The 23059-nt window shown below is 36.1% G+C and overlaps 2 protein-coding genes across 4 annotated transcripts in view; one reads left to right on the top strand and one right to left on the bottom strand.

The window, feature by feature from the left end:
• The window catches only part of LOC140204200 (MAPK/MAK/MRK overlapping kinase-like), a 119332-nt gene that overhangs the window by 90420 nt on the left and 5853 nt on the right, over nucleotides 1-23059 (top strand). For all 3 annotated transcript variants that reach the window (XR_011887556.1, XR_011887555.1, XR_011887558.1), the window contains exons 13-14: nucleotides 3876-3924; nucleotides 22640-22728. The gene's annotated coding sequence lies outside the window, so the exon portion shown is untranslated. The remainder of the gene's footprint in view (nucleotides 1-3875; nucleotides 3925-22639; nucleotides 22729-23059) is intronic.
• The window catches only part of wdr20a (WD repeat domain 20a), a 42251-nt gene continuing 24007 nt past the window's right edge, over nucleotides 4816-23059 (bottom strand). Inside the window, exons 2-4 of the mRNA XM_072270675.1 lie at nucleotides 22602-22784; nucleotides 15535-16821; nucleotides 4816-6166 (exon numbers count right to left, since the gene is read on the bottom strand). Coding sequence (XP_072126776.1) covers nucleotides 6116-6166; nucleotides 15535-16821; nucleotides 22602-22784 — 1521 coding nt within the window. The 3' untranslated portion in view covers nucleotides 4816-6115. The remainder of the gene's footprint in view (nucleotides 6167-15534; nucleotides 16822-22601; nucleotides 22785-23059) is intronic.

The raw sequence follows: 23059 nt of genomic DNA, 5'->3' as shown, positions 1-23059 counted from the left end.
GAGTACCATGGTGAATAAGACTGTAGAAACAAAAAGTTACAAATACAGTGCACTAGATTTATAGAATTAACAAAATCCATTTTCACTTTGCCAAGTCTGCATTTTTAATTTATTGAAACAGTTAAAAGAGAAAGCTTCCATAAGAATCAAGGTGTTCAAATTGCAATAGTAATAAATTTGTTAAAATCTTAAGTATTATTACATTGGTGGTGATGATGAACTGGAGAAAGAGGCAGTGGAGAAGCTGGATGTTTTTATTAACCAGGGACACTTCTATTTTAAATTGTTTAACTCATTTTTAAAATACAGCAAAGAAGGCAATACATTTGTAACTGATTGTCAAATGTATGCTTGGGATTTACATGAAATTAAATCTCTCTAGTTCTTTGCTTGTAAATTTTGTTTGGGTAATATCAAACACTCAGTGTATTACATATAGTGTTGGACGTGTTACAATCTCCTTAAAAAATAGAAATAGAAGTTTCTTTTCAACAATTCTGAGATCTAGCGTAAGAACGAATATTCAACATTTTAAGCAACACACACAAAAAAATGCTGGTGAATGCAGCAGGCCAGGCAGCATCTATAGGAAGAGCTACAGTGAACGTTTCGGGCCGAGACCCTTCGTCATCTGCAGATTTCCTCGAGTTCGTGTTCAACATTTTAAAATCCTTTTATATGAATTATATGTTGAATCAAATGATTTAGCATGCCACAAACAGTTAAAAACTGGTACAACTTTCTATTCTCACACTAAATAGACCAAATATGAGGATTTTAACTTTCTACCTTAAGATATAGAAACATAGAAAATCTACAGCACAATACAGGCCCTTCGGCATATAAATGGGCTGTTGCTCTATTTCATTAAGCACAGATAGGTTTTACTAACTAATTTATGTTCATGTACACCATGTCAAGAAGACTGGTAGTATTTCGTCTCAACATACAGGCACCCAAATTCTACAATAATTACTAATTTCCAAGTTACATGCAGTACCTACTAGGGAAACCTACCAAAGTAGTTCTGCATTTTGGTCATAGGAAACAAGATTCAGTAATTTCTCTCTGTGGTTATCCGTTAAATCCAAGAAAAATTTGTGATAAAAGCTAAGTTATTATACAGATTGAAAAGTTTGCATATATTTATTTTTAAATACAATATTAAATTACATAGATATTTAATATATTGACAAACATAATTCCTAATTTAGAGCAATTAGATCATGTAAGGTGAAAAAATACTGTAGATCTGGATGAATTCCACAAGATATACATTAGCTCAATATGCATCAAGTACTGTTAATTTGTCCAAAATCAGCTTTTACTTTTAAAAACAAATCAAAAATGATTAGTTTTGGCAGCCATTTTGATAAACTTTAATTTAAAGGAAAATGGAGTCAATAGACTGGTAAAAATAGCTACAGTATTTATGGAAAGGAAAATGGCTTAAATTCATATTTGTGAACACATTAACAATTTGTAGGTAAAGCTCTTGTATATTCAGAATATCAAGGCTAATTATTCTTGCTCCCCTCTGATGAAAGGTTCCTATTGCAGTTGTACAGAATTTTTCCAGATAGTTGATGCAGACTGCCCCTTAAGACTAGCCGAAATAGATTAATATCCAACTTTGATATTCAAATACATCTTAATACATCAACATCTCTTGATACTACAGACATCTTACTTAAACCTCAAAGCAATTGACATGCTTACCTAATGGCTTTTGATATATTTACCAGCATCTCAATAGCTGCTTAATCTATTTTGATAGGTTGCTATGAGAAAATAACCCTCATCAACAGAATAAATTCAAGATAGTTTAATGTCATTTCCTGTACACTATAAAGGAGAAAACAACTGTTACTCCTGATCCAAAACAAAAAAAAACACATAAAGAACACAATCACAATTAAAAAACAATACGTAAATCCAAGTGTATAAGAGAAATATATATAATTTATATATATAAAATATATATATAGTATGTCCATGAAGTGATGCTAGCCGCAGGAGTCGCTGTACATGAGGTGACTGGCAGGAAACGATCAGTAGTTGGGGGCATGGAAGGGTGGATTACTGGGTGGAGGTATTCATCAGCCTTACTACTTTTCCTGCACCTTTGAATATACATGTCGTTGATGGCAGGTAGACTTGTGCCAGTGATGCGCTGGGCAGTTTTGACTGTCCGTTTTTACTTGCCTAGCCCCATGCCTCAAGCTTTTCGACCTCCTCGCTGTAGGCTGTCTCATCCTTGTTGATGAGCTCTGACACTGTTGCATCATTGGTGAGCTTGACAATGGGATTACTCAGGTGCTTTTGGCCTTGCAGTCACTTGAGCAAAGTGTACAGCAGTGGGCTCCGCACACAGCCCTAGGGACATCAGTGTTGATGATTAGGAGGAGGGAGGAACAGTTGTGCATCCTGATTATCTGACCACAGTTGGTTAAGTCTAACACTCAGTTGCACACTGGTATATTTAGACTGAGGGGTAGGAGACTGTTCACAAAGGACTGTGGGACGATAGTGTTGAATGCTGAACTGAAATCCACGAACAGCATTCAGACACAAGTGTCCTTGTTTTCTAGGTGTCACGGCCAGGTGCATGACAGATGCTATGGCAGTTGTCATAGAGCAGCTCTGTCAATAAGCACATTAGTGAGTGTCCAATGCAGCAAGAATGAAGTTTCTGATTTGTGCCACTATCAGCCATTCAAAGCACTTCATGACGATTGGCAACAGTGCCACTGGGCAGTCATCATTTAGTTCTGAAGGTGTGGAATTCTTTGGTACAGGGATGATGGTGGCTGATTTGAAGCAAGTGGGGATGGCAGCCTAGATGAGCGAAGTGTTGAAGATGTCCATGAAGATGCCAGTGAACTGGTGTGCATACTCTTGAGTTTTATTTGTGCGTTCTCCCCTCCATTTCCCATAAATCAGTTCTAAATGATAAACTCCTCATTGACCCATATTGCCAAAAGTACAAATGAAAGCACAATGCAAAAGTAGCCTCCTCTATGAAATAGCCAAGAGCAAAGGAGTTTTTAAAAAGCTTATAAGAGGAAGAGACCAGGGATTGCGGATGCTACAATCTGAGCAAGAAAAAAAGGAACTCAGTGGGTCAGGTAACATCTATGGGACATCTCAGTTTCTGTACAGATTCAGAGCAATTTGTACAGTTACAGGACATTAAAATAAATGTATTTATAACGCAATGCTTGTCATACATCAAAACCCTTCTAATATAGAGCAAGGTCATTTTTTTCCCCCAAGAGATATTTATGTTGATATCTCATGGGTTTCCCCATTATGCATGCCTATTTTTTTTTGTGACGAGAGCACAACTTGCCAGAATTTTGATCTCTAGTATTTATGAAAGATTTTAGGTTTGTGCAACAGGAGGACATAGGAAAAGCCACACAGGATGGAAGACATCCTGGAATAGAAGAAAGCACACGAGGAGGAAGGTATTATATATCAAACTCATAAACTGAGATGACATAGAAAATTAAGAAAATGAACAATTCATTATTTTTAATCTGGAAAAGCTTGAAGCCTGTAGAATTCAGATAGGGACCCAACATACTATCATGCAGAACAGCCCTCAGTGTTGAGCATTCCTGCTGTCAGCAAAATATTGCATAGTCAAAAGAATTAGCATAAAGTGTTTTGCACTCTGCACGCTAGAATGTTAATTTTGTGAACATTCTTTGCTAGTAATATTTTATGCCCACAATTATATTGATCTCTTTTAATAAATGTTGTTAGACAAAGGCCTTCTTACTGTACTTATGTTGGTAAAAGAAATTCAAACACTGTTGGATAGAGATTGTCTTAAATATATTAAATAAGTTTTCTCCCCCCACTGTTAGGTCCCGAGCTCTGATTTTGAAGAACTTTCAAGGAAAAAGAAAAAACACAGTAAGTAACTAAAATACAGATATTAGTGGTTATTAACTCATTAACCATTTTGAAATTGGCACTTCATGCAAGCTATTTAAAAAATTAAACAAAGGCAAACTTGTATTGAATTTTACTCCCAGAGCCAAATAGTTAAGATTATCTTTGCAAAGAACAATAACCAAAAATATCTGATGCAAGAATCAAACATAGCATATTAATTTTTTTTTTAAGAAACACAAGTATATCATTGAGAACTGTAAAGAATTAATTTTCCAGGATAATTCAAAAGCAATTCATTCATCCCATTTGGTCCGAGCAATGTCTGAGGCATTATCATTTTACGGCCTAGAACTTGTTAGTGATGGATATTAACAAGAAATGCTGTAACAATTGCTTACATTAAATGAGAAAATCAATTTTTAAAAAATTATGCAGTATTCCTTTCAAAATGCCTTGTTTTAAATATTTTAAGCAAACAAAATTTAATTTTTGAAACATTTCTGAACCTAAATTTAAATGGTTAACAGCAAAACAGTGGAAATATTTTCATTATTTGAATAATTTTGTTTTACAAACCTAGTTGTAAAAGATGAGGTATTTGGAAGATGTTAACTCTGCTGCTCAGGCACACATTAATTTACAATCACCAGTTCACACATTACATCTGATTATTATTGGACACTGGACTATGCATCTGGCTCCAACTTTCCATTTGATACAGCAGTAGATAGTGCAGATGTTTGTCAGTTTTCATTGAAGTGAAATTATAAATGGACCTGCCAGAAGCATCAATACTAGAAAATCATAATTAGTGAATTCATTTTTTGTACTTAGCAAAAGTGCACAAAAATTTCATCCCAAAAAGCTTAAGATACACGTTAAAAAGACCCAAGTAAAATAAAAATGAATCAAGTAGTACGCAAGGTATTTATTCAAGCTTTGCCTGTACTTTTACATTCTTCCAAGAAATAAGCATCAATATGTACAGCAAATTTATAATGATGCAACATAACCCAACCTAGAGCAATTCCTAATTAGACTATGACAAATGTAAAACATTTGGCACATCCTAAATTTCTTACAATGATGAAGGTCTGTCATGATCCAGCAATTCTAACCCACAAAAGGAAATACATCAACCAATTCCTCAATATAGCTGTCACGAATTGGAATTTAGTAGGTCCCTCTGCTAACTTTTGGGCCTTGGCGATGCATCAACCACAGAAATACAAAGCTCAGAGATTTAAAATACTCACTGATAGAGGACCCTACAGCTGATATAACCTTTATTGTTTTTTTAAATACAAAGATTTCCTGTTGTACCAAACAATTAATTCAACAAAATTAAATTACAGCCAAATGTACTCTTTTTACAACCAAAATGAACAGAAAAACTATATCCAGATTATGTATATAATTTTCTGAATTAGAAACTACTTTCATTAAAACAAAACTTCAGCTAGAGTAAATAATCATTGCTCCAGGACATGAACAATATTTATACATATAGTACATTGTTGGTTCAATTTGAAACAATATTAAAGTTTAATAGATACAGGAAAAAAAATTGTCCACAACACACCTGCTCCAGGAGTTTTTGCACATCCCATGAGTATCTCTCTACTTGCATTTAACTATTAAGTGCAACTTTATTTTAATATAAATCTATGATTGCAATATCCATCTCCTGAATCTCAAATTCAAGCCTGTAAGCAATGACTCAATTCCACCGAGAGCTTTCCAAGCTGCCTTCCAACCAATTTCAATTTAAAAATGAAAAGCAAAAAACTCAGTGCAAAGGATTTAAGTGAGATAAAAATTCAGAATTGATGTACTGTGAATAGAACAGTTTTGTTTTAATATATTTTCACTATACATTTGATTAAACTACATCAACTCTGAAAAGACCAAAGAAAGATATAAAGTTAAGATTTGTAAAACAGTTTTTGGTTTATTTTTAAAACTGCTAACACCAAGGGAACAGGTCCTTGGAGCTAGCAGTTGTCCGTGTTAGTGGAATAGATACACCCATGTCAACAGTTTTCAGTCATTGTTCCCCAGTGTTAGCTCTACACAATTCACAGCAGAATCCCGAACAAAATCACCACTATAATAAAATTTGAAAAGCGCTGTGGCTGAAGACCAGCTCCTGGCTCCAATGTCATTACTTCTTATCCTGTAGCGAAGGTTTGCAAGCAGTATGCGACAGCTATACTACAGTCCCACTCGGCGAATTGGCTTGGTTTTGGGATGACAAGCCCTGTAAACATAGCATTTCATATTGTTATATCTCTGACACTCGAACTGAACATTACTTCATTTCTCTATGACCTAATTAATTGTTTCATGTTTTCTGATGAGGCATAACGGCATAAGTAAATTAGGATTTTTTTTATCTTCATAATTGGGAACTTTATCCTGATAAAGTTTTGCTTCAATATTGACTTGAAATTTCAAATAAAAATAATGTAACTTATAAAGTTCCATATTAACACCAAGTTATTCATTTTCTATATTCTGGTTCTAGATAAAATTTGATTATCTAAATAAAACTTTTATTGTACACTTAAGAGCAGACCATTGGAAAATATTTTGTAGCAGGTTGACCAACTCTAACATTAGAACATGGGGTATAATTTGGATTGCCCATCCCAGGCATACAAAAACAGTTTTGTATTTCATCTTTTCCATGATGCTTACAAATAGGAACAACAAATTGTATTGGAAAGTGTCATCAAAACAAATTAATGGTGTCAAATGACAAACTCAGTCCATTTCTTTACAAAATTAGTACAGTTCTGCTGAAATTTACTTACACATAATAGAATCAAGTTGATAAAGTCAGCAAACAATGCCTGACCATGAAAATATACTAGTGTGCTACTCCGAGCCATCGTTTCCATGCTCCTCCTCCTCCCCCCCCCCCCCCCAAGTTATTTGGATCACATATAAAATTACACATAAGCTACAAGGTCTCATACATACTAATCTAGATCAGAAATCAGCTTTAATATTTTAGTCTTAAGGGCACTTACTTCAGTGAGTGTTTGTTTAAACTATGATTTACAATTGTTCTAAATTTATACCATTACTAAACCAATATGTATTCCACAATTTTATCTTTTGGAATTAGAAACTCATCAGATGCACATAAATGTCTCCAATCAGATTCACCTTAGGGTTCCCATACAGAGCTGGAGTGAGAGATAAATTACAACTATTAAAATAAATTACAACTAAATATAATCATGGTTAAAGAATCTACAGCACTAAGTCATGCACCAGAAATGCAAAACTAGCACTGAATTGGTGGGTCAGTGAGATTTGAGTTATTTAGATATGCTGATAATCTGCATTGATTAAGATGATCATCTGGAGCTTCAGAGGTTAGTGATTGTTACCTATGATTATGATAAATGAGTAGACAGACAGGAGAGAGATAGATCAGCTGATTGAGTGGTGTTGCAACAACAATCTTACACTCCAGGTCAGAAAGACCAAGGAATTAATTGCAGATTTCAGGAAGGAAAAGTCATGGGAACATACACCAGTAGTCATCAATCAGCCCTGGAAAGGCTGAGCAGTTTCAAGTTCCTGGGCATCAACATCTTTGAAGATCTTTTCTGGGCCCAACATATTGGTAGAATTACAAAGAAGGCATGACAGTGGCTAAATTTCTTTAAAAGCCTGGTACATCATCATAATCTAGAAAATTTCTGCACATGTACTGTGGCGAGTTTTCTAACTGGCTACATGACAATCTGGTATGGAGGTCTCTGCAAAGGATTGAAAAAGGCTATATCATGGGCACTAGACTTCCCATCATCGAGGACATCTTAAATAGATGATGCCTCAAAAAGACTATATCCATCATTAAGGACCCCCATCATCCAGGCCATGCCCTCTTATTGCTACCATCAATATGGTGGTACAGGAGCCTGTAGATACACACAACATTTTAGAAACAGCTTCTACCTCTCTGCCGTCAGATTTCTGAATAGTCAATGAACCCATGTACACTACCTCACTTTTTTTTTGCTCTGCTTTTGCTCTACTTTTTATTTTAATTATTGGAAGATGTAGCTTTTATTATGTATTACACAGTACAGCTGCTGCAAAACAACATATGCCAATGATATTAAACCTGAATCCAAACTTTAAATTGTAATTACAATTGAGTTGCAGACTGCTAAGTGTTGATCTTAACTTTTATTAGAATTTCCATATTTAAAAAAACGATCATTCGAGAGTACCATGTTGAATCAGGGCCAGATCATGATGCAGGAGCTTGCACTGAGTTTGACATATCCACCCAATTGTAAAGGACTGCCTCAAGTTGGCTCAATGCAAAATTTGGAAATATCTTTCTAAGCAGAATTATTTGTTTTTGCATAATAAATTCAATTGAGCTGAAATGCCATTTCCTATACACCCTGGTGCAAAAAGTGAACGATAAACATGATATATCAAGTCATGTAAAACTTGCGGATAATTCTCAGTTTGGCTTAATTTCCCTAATCTTGGAATTCTCAAAGACCAATTGCCAAGATATGCCATGTAGAGGAAGGATGAATTCAGGGGTACAGGCAAAATAGATGTAAAGTATTGAATGAATACTTTGCGCGTATTCAAAGTGGGGAAATGATAAAAGCACTGGCACTGAAGAATGAACAAATAAGCAAAAGAAGGGGTAAACCAAATAACACTAGCAGGAAACAACAACCATTAGTAGGAAAACCCTTATAAAATTTCTGAATGACAGCACAAGGTCAAGTCTTACGGACACAAGTAAGCATGACACAGTGTCAATAAAGGCAGAACATTTGACGATTTATATTTTAGTGAGGTACTTCATAAGGTTCCATATGCCAGATCAATTAAGTAAAAGCTGAAGGACAATGGAAAAGCAAGTCATAAGCACAAGAAGGTCTGCAAATGCTGGAAATCTGGAAAGGTGTGATTAAGGGGCAGGTAACAACAGTTAATGCCAGATGGGAATTTTAGCAATCGAAAGGATGCACAGAGAGCTGCAGGGCTCACAATAGGCAGCTTGCTTCTGATATACAAATGATTAGACCCAATTAGACAGATCATTAAGTTTGCCACCACCAGAAAATGTAATAGGTCTGGGCTACAAGAAATTGCTAGTTAGAAAGGCACAAGACTGTCAAATGAAATGCAATCCAGAAATGTCTGTGGTGATGTATTTGGAAGGGCTAAATGTGGAAAGAAACATACGGTAACCATATAGTAAGGGAAGAAAGGAACAAGTTAAGATGGCATGTATATCCACAAGTTTCTAAAAATAGGATAAGAGATAAAGATGTTAAAGAGTACCAGCTGTCACTGGCCAAGGCACAGAGGAAAAGTTGGAATCAGCCTACAATTTTATGAAATGTGTTATGGATGGAGTTTTGATTACCACAGTATGGGAAGGAAGAAGTATTGAGGTTTACAAGGACATGGTCATTGTTGTATATTTAGAAATTCAAGATGGGCACTGTTTTCTTTGAAACAAAGGAAAATCAAGTAAGGTTCAATATGATTTTTTTTTGAGAAAAGGGTAAACTACAAAGACGTCCTTCTTTTAACTAGGGCATTAAAGTTTGAATTAATTGGCAGCATTTGAGAAAGGTAACCTTTCAGGTCAATAGCTGCAACACATACAAAATGCTGGTGAACACAGCAGGCCAGGCAGCATCTATAAGAAGAGATACAGTCGATGTTTCAGGCCCAGACCCTTCGTCAGGACTAACTGAAAGAAGAGATTTGAAAGTGGGGGGGGGGGGGGAGGAGATCCAAAACGATAGGAGAAGAGTGGGGGGGGGGGGCGGGGGGGAGGAGGCTGGAATGGAGCTGAGAGCTGGAAAGTTGATTGGCAAAAGGGATACGAGGCTGGAGAAGGGAGAGGATCATGGGATGGGAGGCCTAGGGAGAAAAAAAGGGGGAGGGGAGCAGAGGAGAGAGAGAAAGAAAGGGAAAAAATAAAAAATAATAAATAAGGGATGGGGTAAGAAGGGGAGGAGGGGCATTAATGGAAGTTAGAGAAGTCAATGTTCGTGCCAACAGGTTGGAGGCTACCCCAACAGAATACAAGGTGCCGTTCCTCCAACCTGAGTGTGGCTTCATCTTGACAGTAGAGGTGGCCATGGATGGACATATTAGAATGGGAATGGGACGTGGAATTATATGGCCACTGGGAGATCCTGCTTTCTCTGGCGGACAGAGCATGGGTGTTCAGCGAAACGGCCTCCCAGTCTGCGTCAAGTCTCGCCAATATATAGAAGGCTGCACTGGGAGCACCAGACGCTATATCACCCCAGCCGACTCACAGGTGAAGTGTCGCCTCACCTGGAGGTACTGTCTGGGGCCCTGAATGGTGGTGAGGGAGGAAGTGTAATTTTGCTTTTAATTACAAAATTTTAGCTTTTCAACTATACTAATGTTAATGGGATCAGAGGGGCAAATTGCAGTGAGATGAGGAACTCACCAGCTTGAAAGGGTGTTTAAAGGAGAACCCTCATCACATTCAAAATGTCTGCTATTAAATTTACTGGGCTACGGACCAAGAGTGTTATTAACTCAAAGCCCATTTTTGGTATCTTGTGCTGCAAATTTCCAGGATTCTACAAGATTGAAAATATAAAATATCTTCTAGCAGTTGCACCATGACTAATGACAATGAACATTAAAATAAGACCAATCTCCATAGTTCCAAACTCTTGGAAGATTAGAATACTCTTTAGAAACTTAAATATGTGAATGCAAATAGATTAATGTTAATGTTTTACAGCATTAAAATTGATGATCTATTCACAAGTCATTAAACAAGCCAAGGGTCACAAAATAATTAAAAAGAAAAAGTAGTATTTCTTTTAGTTTACTCACCATTTATAGTGCATTAACCACACTTTGTTCTGCACAATGATTGACTTTCATCAAATCAGAACATTTTTCTTAATCTGGGTGAAATGTGATAATTTGGTCGAGTTTGAATTGATGAAAATTCAGCAAACCAATACCCTGTAGTGAACTTTACATTGCATAAAGTTCAATTTACAAGTATAATTGTAATAACAAAGCAACATCTGAAAACAGAATCGCAGGCTGCTCCAGTAAACTTGAAATTTACATGCTTTTTAAAATAATCAGTATAATGAAGTTCTTAAGATCCTCAGTTATCTGAATGCAGTTTGACAAGGAGCTCCATTTGTCAGTGTATATATTAAATAGCATTTTTTCCCTCAACCATTAAATAGTGCAATGCCCAAGGGGAAAAAGAACCAATACCAGATCTTATTAAAACAAAACTTCCTGCCAGTGCAAATTTATTTTATTTATTTGGAGATGCAGCATGGAGTAGGCATGCCACCCAGCAACCCTCACCACCTGACAAATTTGATTAACCCTAACCTAATTACAGGACAATTTACTATGAGTAATTAACCTACCCAGTACGTCTTTGGACTGTGGGACGAAACCTGAAGACCCAGAGAAAACCCAGGCATTTCACAGGGAGGACATACAGAGACTCCTTACAGAATGGTGTCGGAATTGAGCTCCCAACTTGGGAACGGCCGAGCTGTAATAGCATCATCTACCTGCCACGCTATCGTGGCATTCATATATTCCAAGAGATGGACTGTGAAGCCAACTCAGCTACACTAAACTCCAGGCTAAATTAATGGCAGTGGTCGGCTACTCTAAGAACAGAAAACTTTAATGAAACATCTGCTGCATTAAGTTAATTTGCAAAAGAAAAAAAATGATCCCCAGGCAATTTCCCATTTTAAAAAAAATCAAAATTTTTTTACAGCCTTAAAGTGCTTTTATATTTGCATTTTAATGACAATGTGCATGGAGCATTAACAAAGTTGCAAAAACTTTGATTGTGTAAGGTGTTTTATATGGCAATAATTTAGGTGAAAGAGTAGTAGGGACATTTATCTCAATTACAATGATTTCTTTAAAGAGAATAGTTCCAGTGTTTCAAAGGAGAGCAGAACCTACTGTAAACCAAGTGATACTAATTTTAATGTACAACTGTACTCTTTCCAAATTGCAGTTTTACCATAAACCATCACTGTCCCCAAAGCTTCCAATATATTATATTTTGCATATACAGCATTTACTTCTTTAACAGTGATAGTCAAAGCAATACACTCCCTGGGATGTCTACTATATTGACCATTACTGTATCCAAAAATGACCTTGAATAATGAATTTGCAGTTAGTTAACTAAATCACAACTTCCCCCATTTCAAAACAGTCTCCAGTGGAACTGTAGTTTCATCTGCAATCACCTGTACTCCATAACTGTTTGTTTAAAGTTCGCTGTAAAAGTGTATGGACAATAATACTGTGCTGAAACTGAAAATAGCTGTGACCTCAGTGGATGAAATCAGACAGAAGCAGAGGACATCTCAGATGTTTATGGATCATCAGTCATAATGTTTTCATTTTCAGACAAGAGCAAATGTGTGGAAAAATCCAAACCTTTCTATGGATACTCTGTTAGCTTTGTTAAAATGACATCTCAGAGCATGTCTCCTCATTGAATGCACTGAATTTACTAAGTTGCTGTCCACGTGCAGCAGACAAAAACCAGGCTCAAAGTCTTGTTATTAAATGTACTTGAACTTTGAAATTTTTTTTGGAAAAGAGATACGGCATGGAATAGGCCCTGTGCCACCAGCAATCCCCCAATATAACCCTCGCCTGATCATGGGACACTTTACAATGACTGATTAACCTACTAACGGGTACATCTTTTTCTATATTGTGTTTAATTTATTCTGAAGAGCACCCAGTCTACAAGTCCTCTCAGTCCTTGGGCTATTTCACAACCCTTCAATCTGACATGTTAAAGAGATACAATGCTATTTCCTTCATTTACTAAGGTTCCAATTGTCTTTCAGCTACTTCTGGTGTAATTTTTCCCATAAATAATTAGGTTACAAGGTCAGACTTATGCACTGAGACCAGTGGTCCCCTTCCTGACAGCCTAATCATCCAGAACAAAGTAACCTGCCTGGTGGCATCAAATCCACCAACTGAAAACTTCAATTATCCATTCCGGTTATAGCTCAACAGCATCCCACAAAACCACATTACACCTACAAAAGGTGGAGGGCAACGGGCATAGACCCACCACTACTTCCAAATCCCACATACTGGGGATGCATTGACATTCCTTCATCAGCATCTTAAAACCATATTATTTCCTTACTTGTTAGCACCATACCAGTACTTCAACCACCCAAACTGCAGCTTTTCATGACAGTAGCTCACCACCAAGGGAAATCGAAGTATACAGTAAACATCAGCACATTCACAACCCCTTTTTTGAAAAGAAAAGCTATTCAGGTAAAAAGAAACTAGAATGGAATGACCAATATTTATTTGCTAGTTTTACTGGAAATAGTTTAACATAAAAATGAGGTCATAAAATATTGAGAGCACAGAATCAGATATTTATACAGCACTTTTCAGGATCTTGCAGTGTTCAAAACACTTAGTGGTACTTAAGAGTATTTAGTTGGCCTGGTAAGCACAGTCAGTAATGGCCAACCAGTAATGTAATGGCCAACCAGTAATGTGATGACCACAGAATGCATATGACATTCTCCGGGATACAAATATTAGCCAGGAGAAAAGGGATAACTCAAGTTGGTCTTCTTTAAAACAGTACAAATTGGAGAATGTAATGGACATTGGTATAATACTTGATCCACAAAATGGCAATGGAGAATATTTTCATTCCTTAGATTTTCATGAGACTTAAACCCATTACCTTAAAATTTACATCAAATTGCTTTCTACCAAATCAGTGCTAACACAGCTTCTCCTAAAAACTGCCTTCCCATTAATTAATCTCGGAAACTACAATGGGTTCATAAATTACAAGTTACATATTAATTTTGAAATTAAGATATACACTTCGGAAGACAACTTGTATTTTGGATAATGCATCATCTATAGAAGTTTATTCAATCCTGTTCTCTTTGAAGCCAGAAATTTCATAAATAAATGTTAATCTAGATCAGCTGTTACAACAGATTGCTCCTGCTAGACAATGAAAATGACTGAAACATTTGCAGTATTTTCAGAAATCAGTTATAGATTTAGAAGCTATAATTTCATTCAGTAGAGAAGCTGGTTGCCTGCACATTCTACCATTAATTCAAACATTATGGAAATGAAATTCATTAATAAGAGACAAATGGTTAAATGAAAACCACTGGTGAAATTGTGTAAAAACCGAACTGGAAATGTTTTTTTTAAATAACAATGAGCGACAGAGTAATTAACATATTTCACACTTGAAATTTAGGGATTGGAAGATGCTTACATGAAATTTACAGATCAGAAACTGCATAGCAGAATTCATTTGACAGTACAGTGGATAAGTGTACAAGTAATCCTTTCCAAAGATCAAACAAATTCAATGAGCTATCAGTTTTAAAAAGTGCAGATTCAGGTTTTTAAAAAAATCTTAAATTGTATAAGGTTTCAGAAATTTCCCCAAATTAATCTCATTTCACACAATTAGTGAATTTAATCAAATTTGATTGTCAGCATGCTTCCAACATAATTAAAACTGAAATAGTGCAGTCAGTATTTTATTAGTTGGCAGAAGAAATGCAATTTTTTTGAAGTGTTAACTGCGCAGATTTTTTTATATTTATACAAGATTTCAAACAACAAATTTTTAAAAAAGCTTACACAAAGACCACAAAGCTAATGGCTGTATCAAGCTTGTAATTCTTGATCCAACAAGTTTTTACTGACAATGTTATAACAGTTATTCTAAACCTTGTTAGCACAGTCAGAAAAACTGAAACAACAACAATTATGTACAAGATATATCTATTTAATACACACCAGCAGTATTCACTGGTTGTTGTCCAAACTGAATTAAAAGATATTTACACCTCACCAAATTCCACTGTAAAAATTGTGGACTGTTCTGGTACACACCAGATCATTTAAACATGCACAACTTTTTACAGAGATGTACAATTAGTTCATACAGAACATTATAAATATGCCCAATGTTTAACAACAAAAATATTATACACATTATTCCATTTAAAAGCACTTAACCTTTATTTGGAAAAAAAGTGATGCTTTTCACAAAATCAATGTGTGATTGCAAGGTGAACTATCCTCATATGACTATCACATGAGGGAGGTGTGGAGGGAGATTGGAAGGAAATCAATGGTAAATAATAAATATGACAAACCATACCAAATGTTAATCACAAAAAAAGATGGCCCAATGTTTTTGAGTATTATATTTTCATTAGCCCTGCACAATCTGGAAATGAAATGCTAGGCCTCAATGACAAAAAAAAACCCCACAACTTTTCCCATTTAATATACTAATTTATCGCATTCATCAGTTTTTAGCTAGTGTAACAGAAGTGCTTGTTGACTGGAAGTATCAAGCATTGCTTTAAAAACAAATTACTACAGAACAACTTAATTTTGGACTTGAGTGCCTGTGAAAAGGAAATCAATTATGGTCAAAAAGTTATTTTTGAAAATAATATAATTGCTCTGAAGAGGAAGAGTTTTTGTTTTATTTATATATTATAAAACTTAGGTCTAAGAGCTCAGACTTACCACTTTACCAGGCCTTGCCCATGTGCAAATAAATCCCTCCTGACAGGCAGTGACTATACAGTCTTCAAGAAATATTAAAACAGTCAGTCTTTCATGTGCTATCTTTTTACAGATAAGAGGCTCTAACAAGGGTACATCATCCATTCTAGGGCAGAGAGAAGTTCCCAGAGTCTTGGCAGAGTCCATTTTAGTTTTGGTGACTAGATTTAGTTTGTCACTGCTTTTGCTGGAAATGTGGCCCATGCTGTGATTTCGTTTGTGATCCTTCTCATGATGTCTTTCCTTGCGGTCGTGTAGTGATAGAGTCGCAAATTTACTGACTCCTGAAGCAATTGCACCATCCATGACACTGCTTTTGTTACTGGCATTCGAAACGGCAGAGTGCGGTAGACTATTTGATCGAGGAAGAGGAGGAGGTAAGGAGTTGCTGGGTGTTGTTGTGATGCTACTGTTACCATTGCTTCCAGTACTGGTTGTAACATTTCCACCTGATGGACTTGTGGCATTCATCACATTTGTGTGTGTCCGAGCACGTGAAAGAGGTTGATGAGGGAACAGGATGTCTTCTGTTAGATCCCATAAACATAGCTGGGTGTCTTGGCCCACAGAGCCAAACCTATAAGTGACACTCACAGGACGACTGTCTGTAGAATTCCTTTTGGACAACCTAGACTGTGTACTATTTGCTCGATCTCTGCCAAAGTGTATTTGGTCTTGGAAATCCTCATCGCTCCCACTGAACTCCATGGGATCATTTTCTTCTACGCTAGTGGTATAAGGGTCAAATGCAACAACGCTGACCCATGACTTATGTCCATGTCCCCTGGCTATTACACGACAATCAGTAAAAGACCACACGGTCACCAGATCATCTTCTCCACCTGTTACAATATATTTTCCATCCGGACTCCAGCATACACACAGCAGTCCTCCAAAGTAACTTTTCATTGTGCCATGTAGTTCAACAGAATCAAAGTTAAACACACGAAGAAATCCATCCTGACTAACACAAGCAAGGTACTTCCCATCTGGAGAGAATGCAAATTCATTCAGTGCCCCCTCACCAACTGTCCATTTGAGTAAAGGGTTTCGTGTAGATTTGCTTTTGCAAGTGTGAACTGCATAACTGTCTCCTTGTTTCAGTGGCTGATAATGTGGTGCAGTGGTCCCACAAGAGTGTTCCACATTATACAAGTACATACTGCCACTGGAATGAGATACTAAGAAGAGGCTTTCCGAGCCAGGCACCCATTTTACACAAGTTACTCGTGACTTGTCTATTAACCTCTGAGGAAAAAAAAAGACAAAACAATTAATTGTTCTGCTGCACTCTATCTTCCAAACTATATAGAAGCAAAAGTGTAATAAAATTGAATTTAGTAAATTCCCTTTACATAAGCCTTTTAAAGTAATAACAAGACATACAATTTCTTATATAGCAAGTTAACTGGTATATTTTATAGTTAGAACCACTTATTATTGAATGTTAAGTGGAAAGACATTGGTAGTCAATTTTATCTTCAATAAATCAAATCTATGGATTAGAGCATGTATCATAACTTATGATTTCAAACGCTCCTAGGTTTTGTTTGGTAAATTTAACAAATCACCTTGAGAATAAGAATAACAAAAGTGTATCTGGACTTGATACATAATTAGTGGCCTCTTATCTCCTAAATGAAACTGCTCACAAGTAGTATCGTCTTCAGGATCCTGTTGCTCATAATTATTTTGTCACAGATCTTCCTGATTCCAATTAAAATTGTTGCTTGATTGGAATATTTAATATCTTCCCTTCAAAATAAACAGTTCCAAATCTTTCAACATCTGAGTTTTTTTTTTTAAGTATCAATCTGGTTGTCCTTTTCTGTGTGCCTTTCAATATTGTGCAAAATTTCAAAATATTCCTGCATGTCAACACAATGTCCTTGCTCACACTCATCCCTAGACTTGTGTTCCATCCTTTGCACAATACACAGCAAAATTCAAATTTCTTTCCATTCTTATCGTCCAAAAGGCAGCTATTTTCCCACTGGAATTCCCTCTTCTAGTGTCACTGAATTTGTCCACATTAAATCTCATTTCCTGTTCATTAACTCATTTTAAAAATAAAGATCTGGGTCAGTCTCTGGGTCAGAACTCTGCCTCTTGCTTATTGTTTACATACGCTCTCTCCAATAGGCAGGCACCTGCAAACCATTAGCTTTGTTAGCAATCATTTGTATACACAACAAAGGCCTTTCTGGAACTCTGCAGGTGTCATTTTACCACTATTGTGTCTCCATCTTCAGCAGCTTTTGGATTTCTGCAATTAACAAGGATTTTTATCCACCATGTTTCCTTACCTTGTAGATACTTTTTTTTCCAAAGCTCACTTTGAGAAGAATTCCTGTCAGAAATGCCCATTATTCTCTCAAAGAACAATCACATTTGATAAAAATATTTCACCAATCTTTTGGAAGGGTCTAGCAATGCTTACAATTATGCTATTTTTTTTAAAGTACATTATCCTAAGGTACTACTCCTGTTTCTATTAACTCCTACAGTATGACATCATTACTGGCCACCAGGTTCACTTTTCATGAGGCTACCCCCTCATCTTTTAACTTCCAAATTATTATTTTTGGCTTCTCCCCCCCCCCCCAATTTGATTTGATGATAGGATTGCCAAGCTCTTGCAAACACAGGAATTAATTGAGAGACAAGTTGCAAAATGAATAGCAAGCTGATTGAAAAACAGCAAAATTGGGATTAAAGGTAGATAATTCAATAACAAAAAGTTGGAATTAATGCTTCACATGATCAGAATCAAAAGCAAAATCTTGAAAGCAAAATCTGAGCCTGACAAATTTAGAATTAGGGTGGAGTGTAGGGAGGGTATTCCTTCAGTAAAGGTAGATGGGGGCAAAAATGAGGAAGATGTTATTAAAACTGTAGAACATTTGTAATTGACAAACTTCAACGTGGATAAGTGCAAGCCAGACATTTTTCTAAGAAACAGAGTAGATACTCAAAGTGTGTCTATTGGGCTGCAATTGCAAATCTCCTTAAAAGTAATCACAGAAGTTAGTAAAAACAAATAATGCACATCTACAGAGATCTGAAAATCTGAGTTGTTAAGCTTGTATACCATTTTGGTTATACCATATCCCAAGTACTGTAGCCTGCAGTATGAAGGACAGAAATAAGCCTGGCATTCAGATATCCCTCCCAATACCTACGGATCCAATAGTTCTCAGACTTCCAATCAGAGAGTCAGGTGACAAGACTTGAAGTGGCTTCAGCCAGCATGTTACCAATGCCCTGCCCATGAAACACACTCAATTAGTGGCAGAACTTCATCTTCTTGAAAGCCTAAACTATTAAAAACATGAACAAAGAACAATCTTTCATATCTGAACTGCCAGGCCAAGAATTTTCGTTCAAATGACTGGGAATTCTAATCCTATCCCAGATCAGGCTGATGATGAATCAACCAGGCAGATTACCTAGCAATGCTGTGAAATCCTAACAAGATTGGACTCTGCTGCTGAACTCTGATCTCTGCCACTCATTTCTTCCTGGGCTGCACAAGTCCAGAAAATATTTCATTTTCTACAGCTGATTTCACTTCCAAATCACCAGCCACAGTCTGCTTGACTTTACAATATACAGAGGGTGGGGAAAGTGCAGAAATGGTTTACTAGAATAAAACTAGAAATGAGAAAAATGATTGAAAATGCTGGCTTTTCTCTCAAAAAGACTGAGATATGATCCAATAGAGGCTTTTAAGATTATGAAAGAATTTTCAGGTAATACGCAGAAGCTTCTAAATGGGAGCCACAACTAAGGATCACATGCAAATAAAGATATTAAAAGCCCATTAGAGAGCTTGATGCAACAGGTTTTACAAAGTGGTTAGGGTGATGAATCTGCTACCAGAAGAAATAGTTTGGGAAACAACACAACAGAGATCTACCCAGTATAGTAGCCAAATACTAGTAGGCAGGATACAAGCCATCTCTAGCAATATACTCAGGAGAAACTATCAAATGGTGGATTTAATTAGTGCAAACCTGAACAATTATCAGCAAGCTAGCCAACTAGCCATCAACTATGGCAGCCATAGCTTCTTATAACCACAAATAGAGGTCAATTTCAGGCTCTCAGAATTTTTGTAGTTCACATGCTTCTGCTGAACTGATAGGATACCTATGGTATATTCTGCCTTCCATTTTTTTCTTTTGATGCTAGTGCTCATCTCCCTCCTGTATAAATCAGGTACATTAATGGGTTTAGATAAAAAGGTTAAGAGGTGATCTGGGAGCGTACAATAGCCACACCCGCTCAGACCACCCCCCCTCACCACCCCAAAACTAAATGCTTAATGTACTGCTGTCATCAGTTGCTCCTGTAATTTTGTTTAACCCTTTGGAATGATTACATGATGTCACTAATTCCTTTATAACTTGGCTCCAATTATGTGATCGTGCTATTTGTATGAATCATTTCTGGATTTCCAAAGGCATAGTATGGAAATTCTGAAGTTGAAGTCTGTGATTCATCATGACATAGGCTACAGTTTTGCAATTAAATATTACATGGTGTTGCCTAGATTTGACTATTGCTTTGTAAATTCAATGACACAATACTCTATAGTATCATTAAGTTTAGAGATTGTGAGGTTAAAAATAACAATTCACTTTCTAACTTAATCTTTACCTACTGTTATATTCAAAAAAAGTTAAAAATTAGCTAAGCTGCTCTGAAAGTTACACTGGTATCTCAGCATAAGTCTGGAGAGTGCAGATTCAAGGTTGAACATTCACAGTATATATATCTTCATCTGTAGTGACATCCACTGAACTGGGGTTCAAATCCCTAATCTCCCATTGCTACATGCTGTTGTATTGGAAGGCTAGGGCAAATCCCTCTTCTCAGCAAAGAAATTGAGCTCAGGGGTTTTTTGTGAAAACTTGTCAAATAGTTGCCACTGGCCCTTGCACTTGTTACCATAGGAAAATATCTGGGGAACTAACAAGGGGATACAGCAGCTTCCATCTCCTTCAACAAATTGCTCCCCGGTCTTCTGAAATGAGCAGCCATCCAGCTTGCCGTGATTAGCCATCACCGACTTCAGGCAGCTTCCCTTATCAAACCATTGGGCAATCCATTGCTGGGGGAAGTGCAGGACTTTTGCACCAGTTTAATCAGCACAGCAACACTTAATAACACATACATGCAGACATGATGCTATAATTACCGCTCAGCTCCGACAAAAATGCTCTCAGTCAGCATTTTTTAAATCATTAATTTAGCTTTCCCACTGAGCATAAATTGAGAAGCTATATCCCCTGTAGCTTTCACCTGCTTGCCATATTTATTTCCAGTTATTTTTCCATATCTATTCATCTCACTTCAATGTACTTCTCATTACTTTATAAAAAACTAATCTTTATTCTTAACAGTTAAGCCAACGCCCAGCATTTTAACCCTTTTTCCTTCTGCCAAGTCTTATTTTTCCTGTACCCAGTACATTGTATTACTAAACCCAATCTACTTTATATTTAGTGTTGTTTTCACTACTGACTTTTCCAAAATAAACTTTTCTGAAGTTTCTGCACCCTTTTCAACCAAATTTCTAAAATTTTCACTTCTCTGCTACCAAGATTATTAAACTCTTGTTTTATTTGACCTGATGGTCTCTGGCACATACCCATGAAAACTTTCCTGTCACATGAATCTTATCTCTAACCCTCCCAAAGTAAATAGGTCCACCTTTGGTTTGTTAATTCTCTATCAAATAACAGGTCCACAACAGAAACCTCTAATTCTCTTATTTGTTTTACCATTTGCATTTAAGGTTTAAGCAGCCCATTAGTCAGTAACCAATGAGTTGCCCTTTCTCTACTTTTATTAATATTTACTAAAGGCCATGAAGTACTGCACTCATTTCCTACCCATACCCAAATGCACATCCACCCCAACCTCTAAATTTACTACACGAATATTTTATCCAAGCCACTGAACTATGTTTTCTTACAAAAAGATCAGGGAGATACGTCATGACTGAACTTCCTCACTAAAATGTTACATGATGACTAGGACATATTAGGAATGTCTTCGCATCAATTTTAAAACCTCAAGTAAAGCAAAGTTAGTTTGTCAACAACCAGCAAAAAAATTCAAGACTTTTGATGATACCTCAAATAAGAAAATCACTGGAAGTACACACTTAAGCCAAAAGAACATTCTGATACAGGAAACATTTAAAATAAGTTGATAAGTGCATGATTTGTTTTTGTTTTAAAGTTTATCTCAAAGTAGGTAGAACTCAAAATTAGTACTTCAGTTGTAAAATAAAAGGTCAAATTTCATCTAGAGGAAAATGTTCACTTCCTCGATATCTGCACTCAAGAAAGATAGTAGGTCTTACATTGTTGATTTTCCAGATTATAACATTATAACTAGGCACACCAGTCAATTCCTTACAGCAAGAAATAATTTAAACATATTCAAACAAAACTGTTTTGAACATATATTGGGAATAGAATTTAAAGTTATTTTAGCCATTCACAAGCAAGATGCTGTTCAAGTGTTCACCTCTTAACCTACTGAAAATATACTCAAGACTCGTTTTTGAACAGCTCTGATTTGGATAAATTACTCTACTGATTTCTTATTAAATGTTCATGCAGCATAATTTGTCATCAATTATTCTGATCACCTGTACATTATCTCATTTTTCTCTTTCTTGATAACATACAACTAAATTGCTTGAACTGATTCATACTTGTAATATTACTTGAAATTTCAGCTGAATTTTCAGCTTTTGAATGCAAGTGGTAATAAGTTAGACATGCAACAATAGGGAAAGAAAATTATAACTGACATTTTAAGGAAGACAATATAAGGAAAATCAAAGGGATTCTCGATCTAGCAGTTCCAGATTTAAAGATCTCCTGCAATATGCAATTACTCATTTGTGATTGACTGATGACTGCTAAAACACATTGAAAGTAAAACAACTGGAAATGTGGGGTAACTATGATGTAGTGATTAGGTTGTGCTTATTGAGTAACACTTACTTCCTCATTAAATAACTTGCTAGTTTCTTTCTTTACAGGGTCTATAAGTTGAACCTGTCCTGCAGAAAAGCCCACAAGGAGCGAGACACTTTCGGCTGTAGCTGTCAGATGATTGAAATCGTGGCAGGTGGGCTGTGTTCCCTTGTATATCCGCTTGTCTATAGGTTTACTTAAATCTGCAGCCTAAGGAAGCAAAAAGAAACATTGATCATACTTTTGTTTTTGACCTCTCACATCCAACTTAATGAACATTCATGAATTCCACACACACAACTGTGGAATATTACAAACTACATAATCTGCAAACATTAAAATTCTTTATTTCATACTGTTCACAAGTACATAATACAGTTTGTGATCAAAAGCTAAAATGTAGTAACCAATGACTAAAGTGTAGGTGTAAACAATAACAAAGGAATTCTTTGGCAACTTTCCTATGGAAAAATTTCTAAAAAGTC

Source organism: Mobula birostris, chromosome 1, assembly GCF_030028105.1.
Source record: "Mobula birostris isolate sMobBir1 chromosome 1, sMobBir1.hap1, whole genome shotgun sequence".
NCBI classification, from domain to species: domain Eukaryota; kingdom Metazoa; phylum Chordata; class Chondrichthyes; order Myliobatiformes; family Myliobatidae; genus Mobula; species Mobula birostris.
This window is presented reverse-complemented; position numbering and strand designations above follow the sequence as displayed.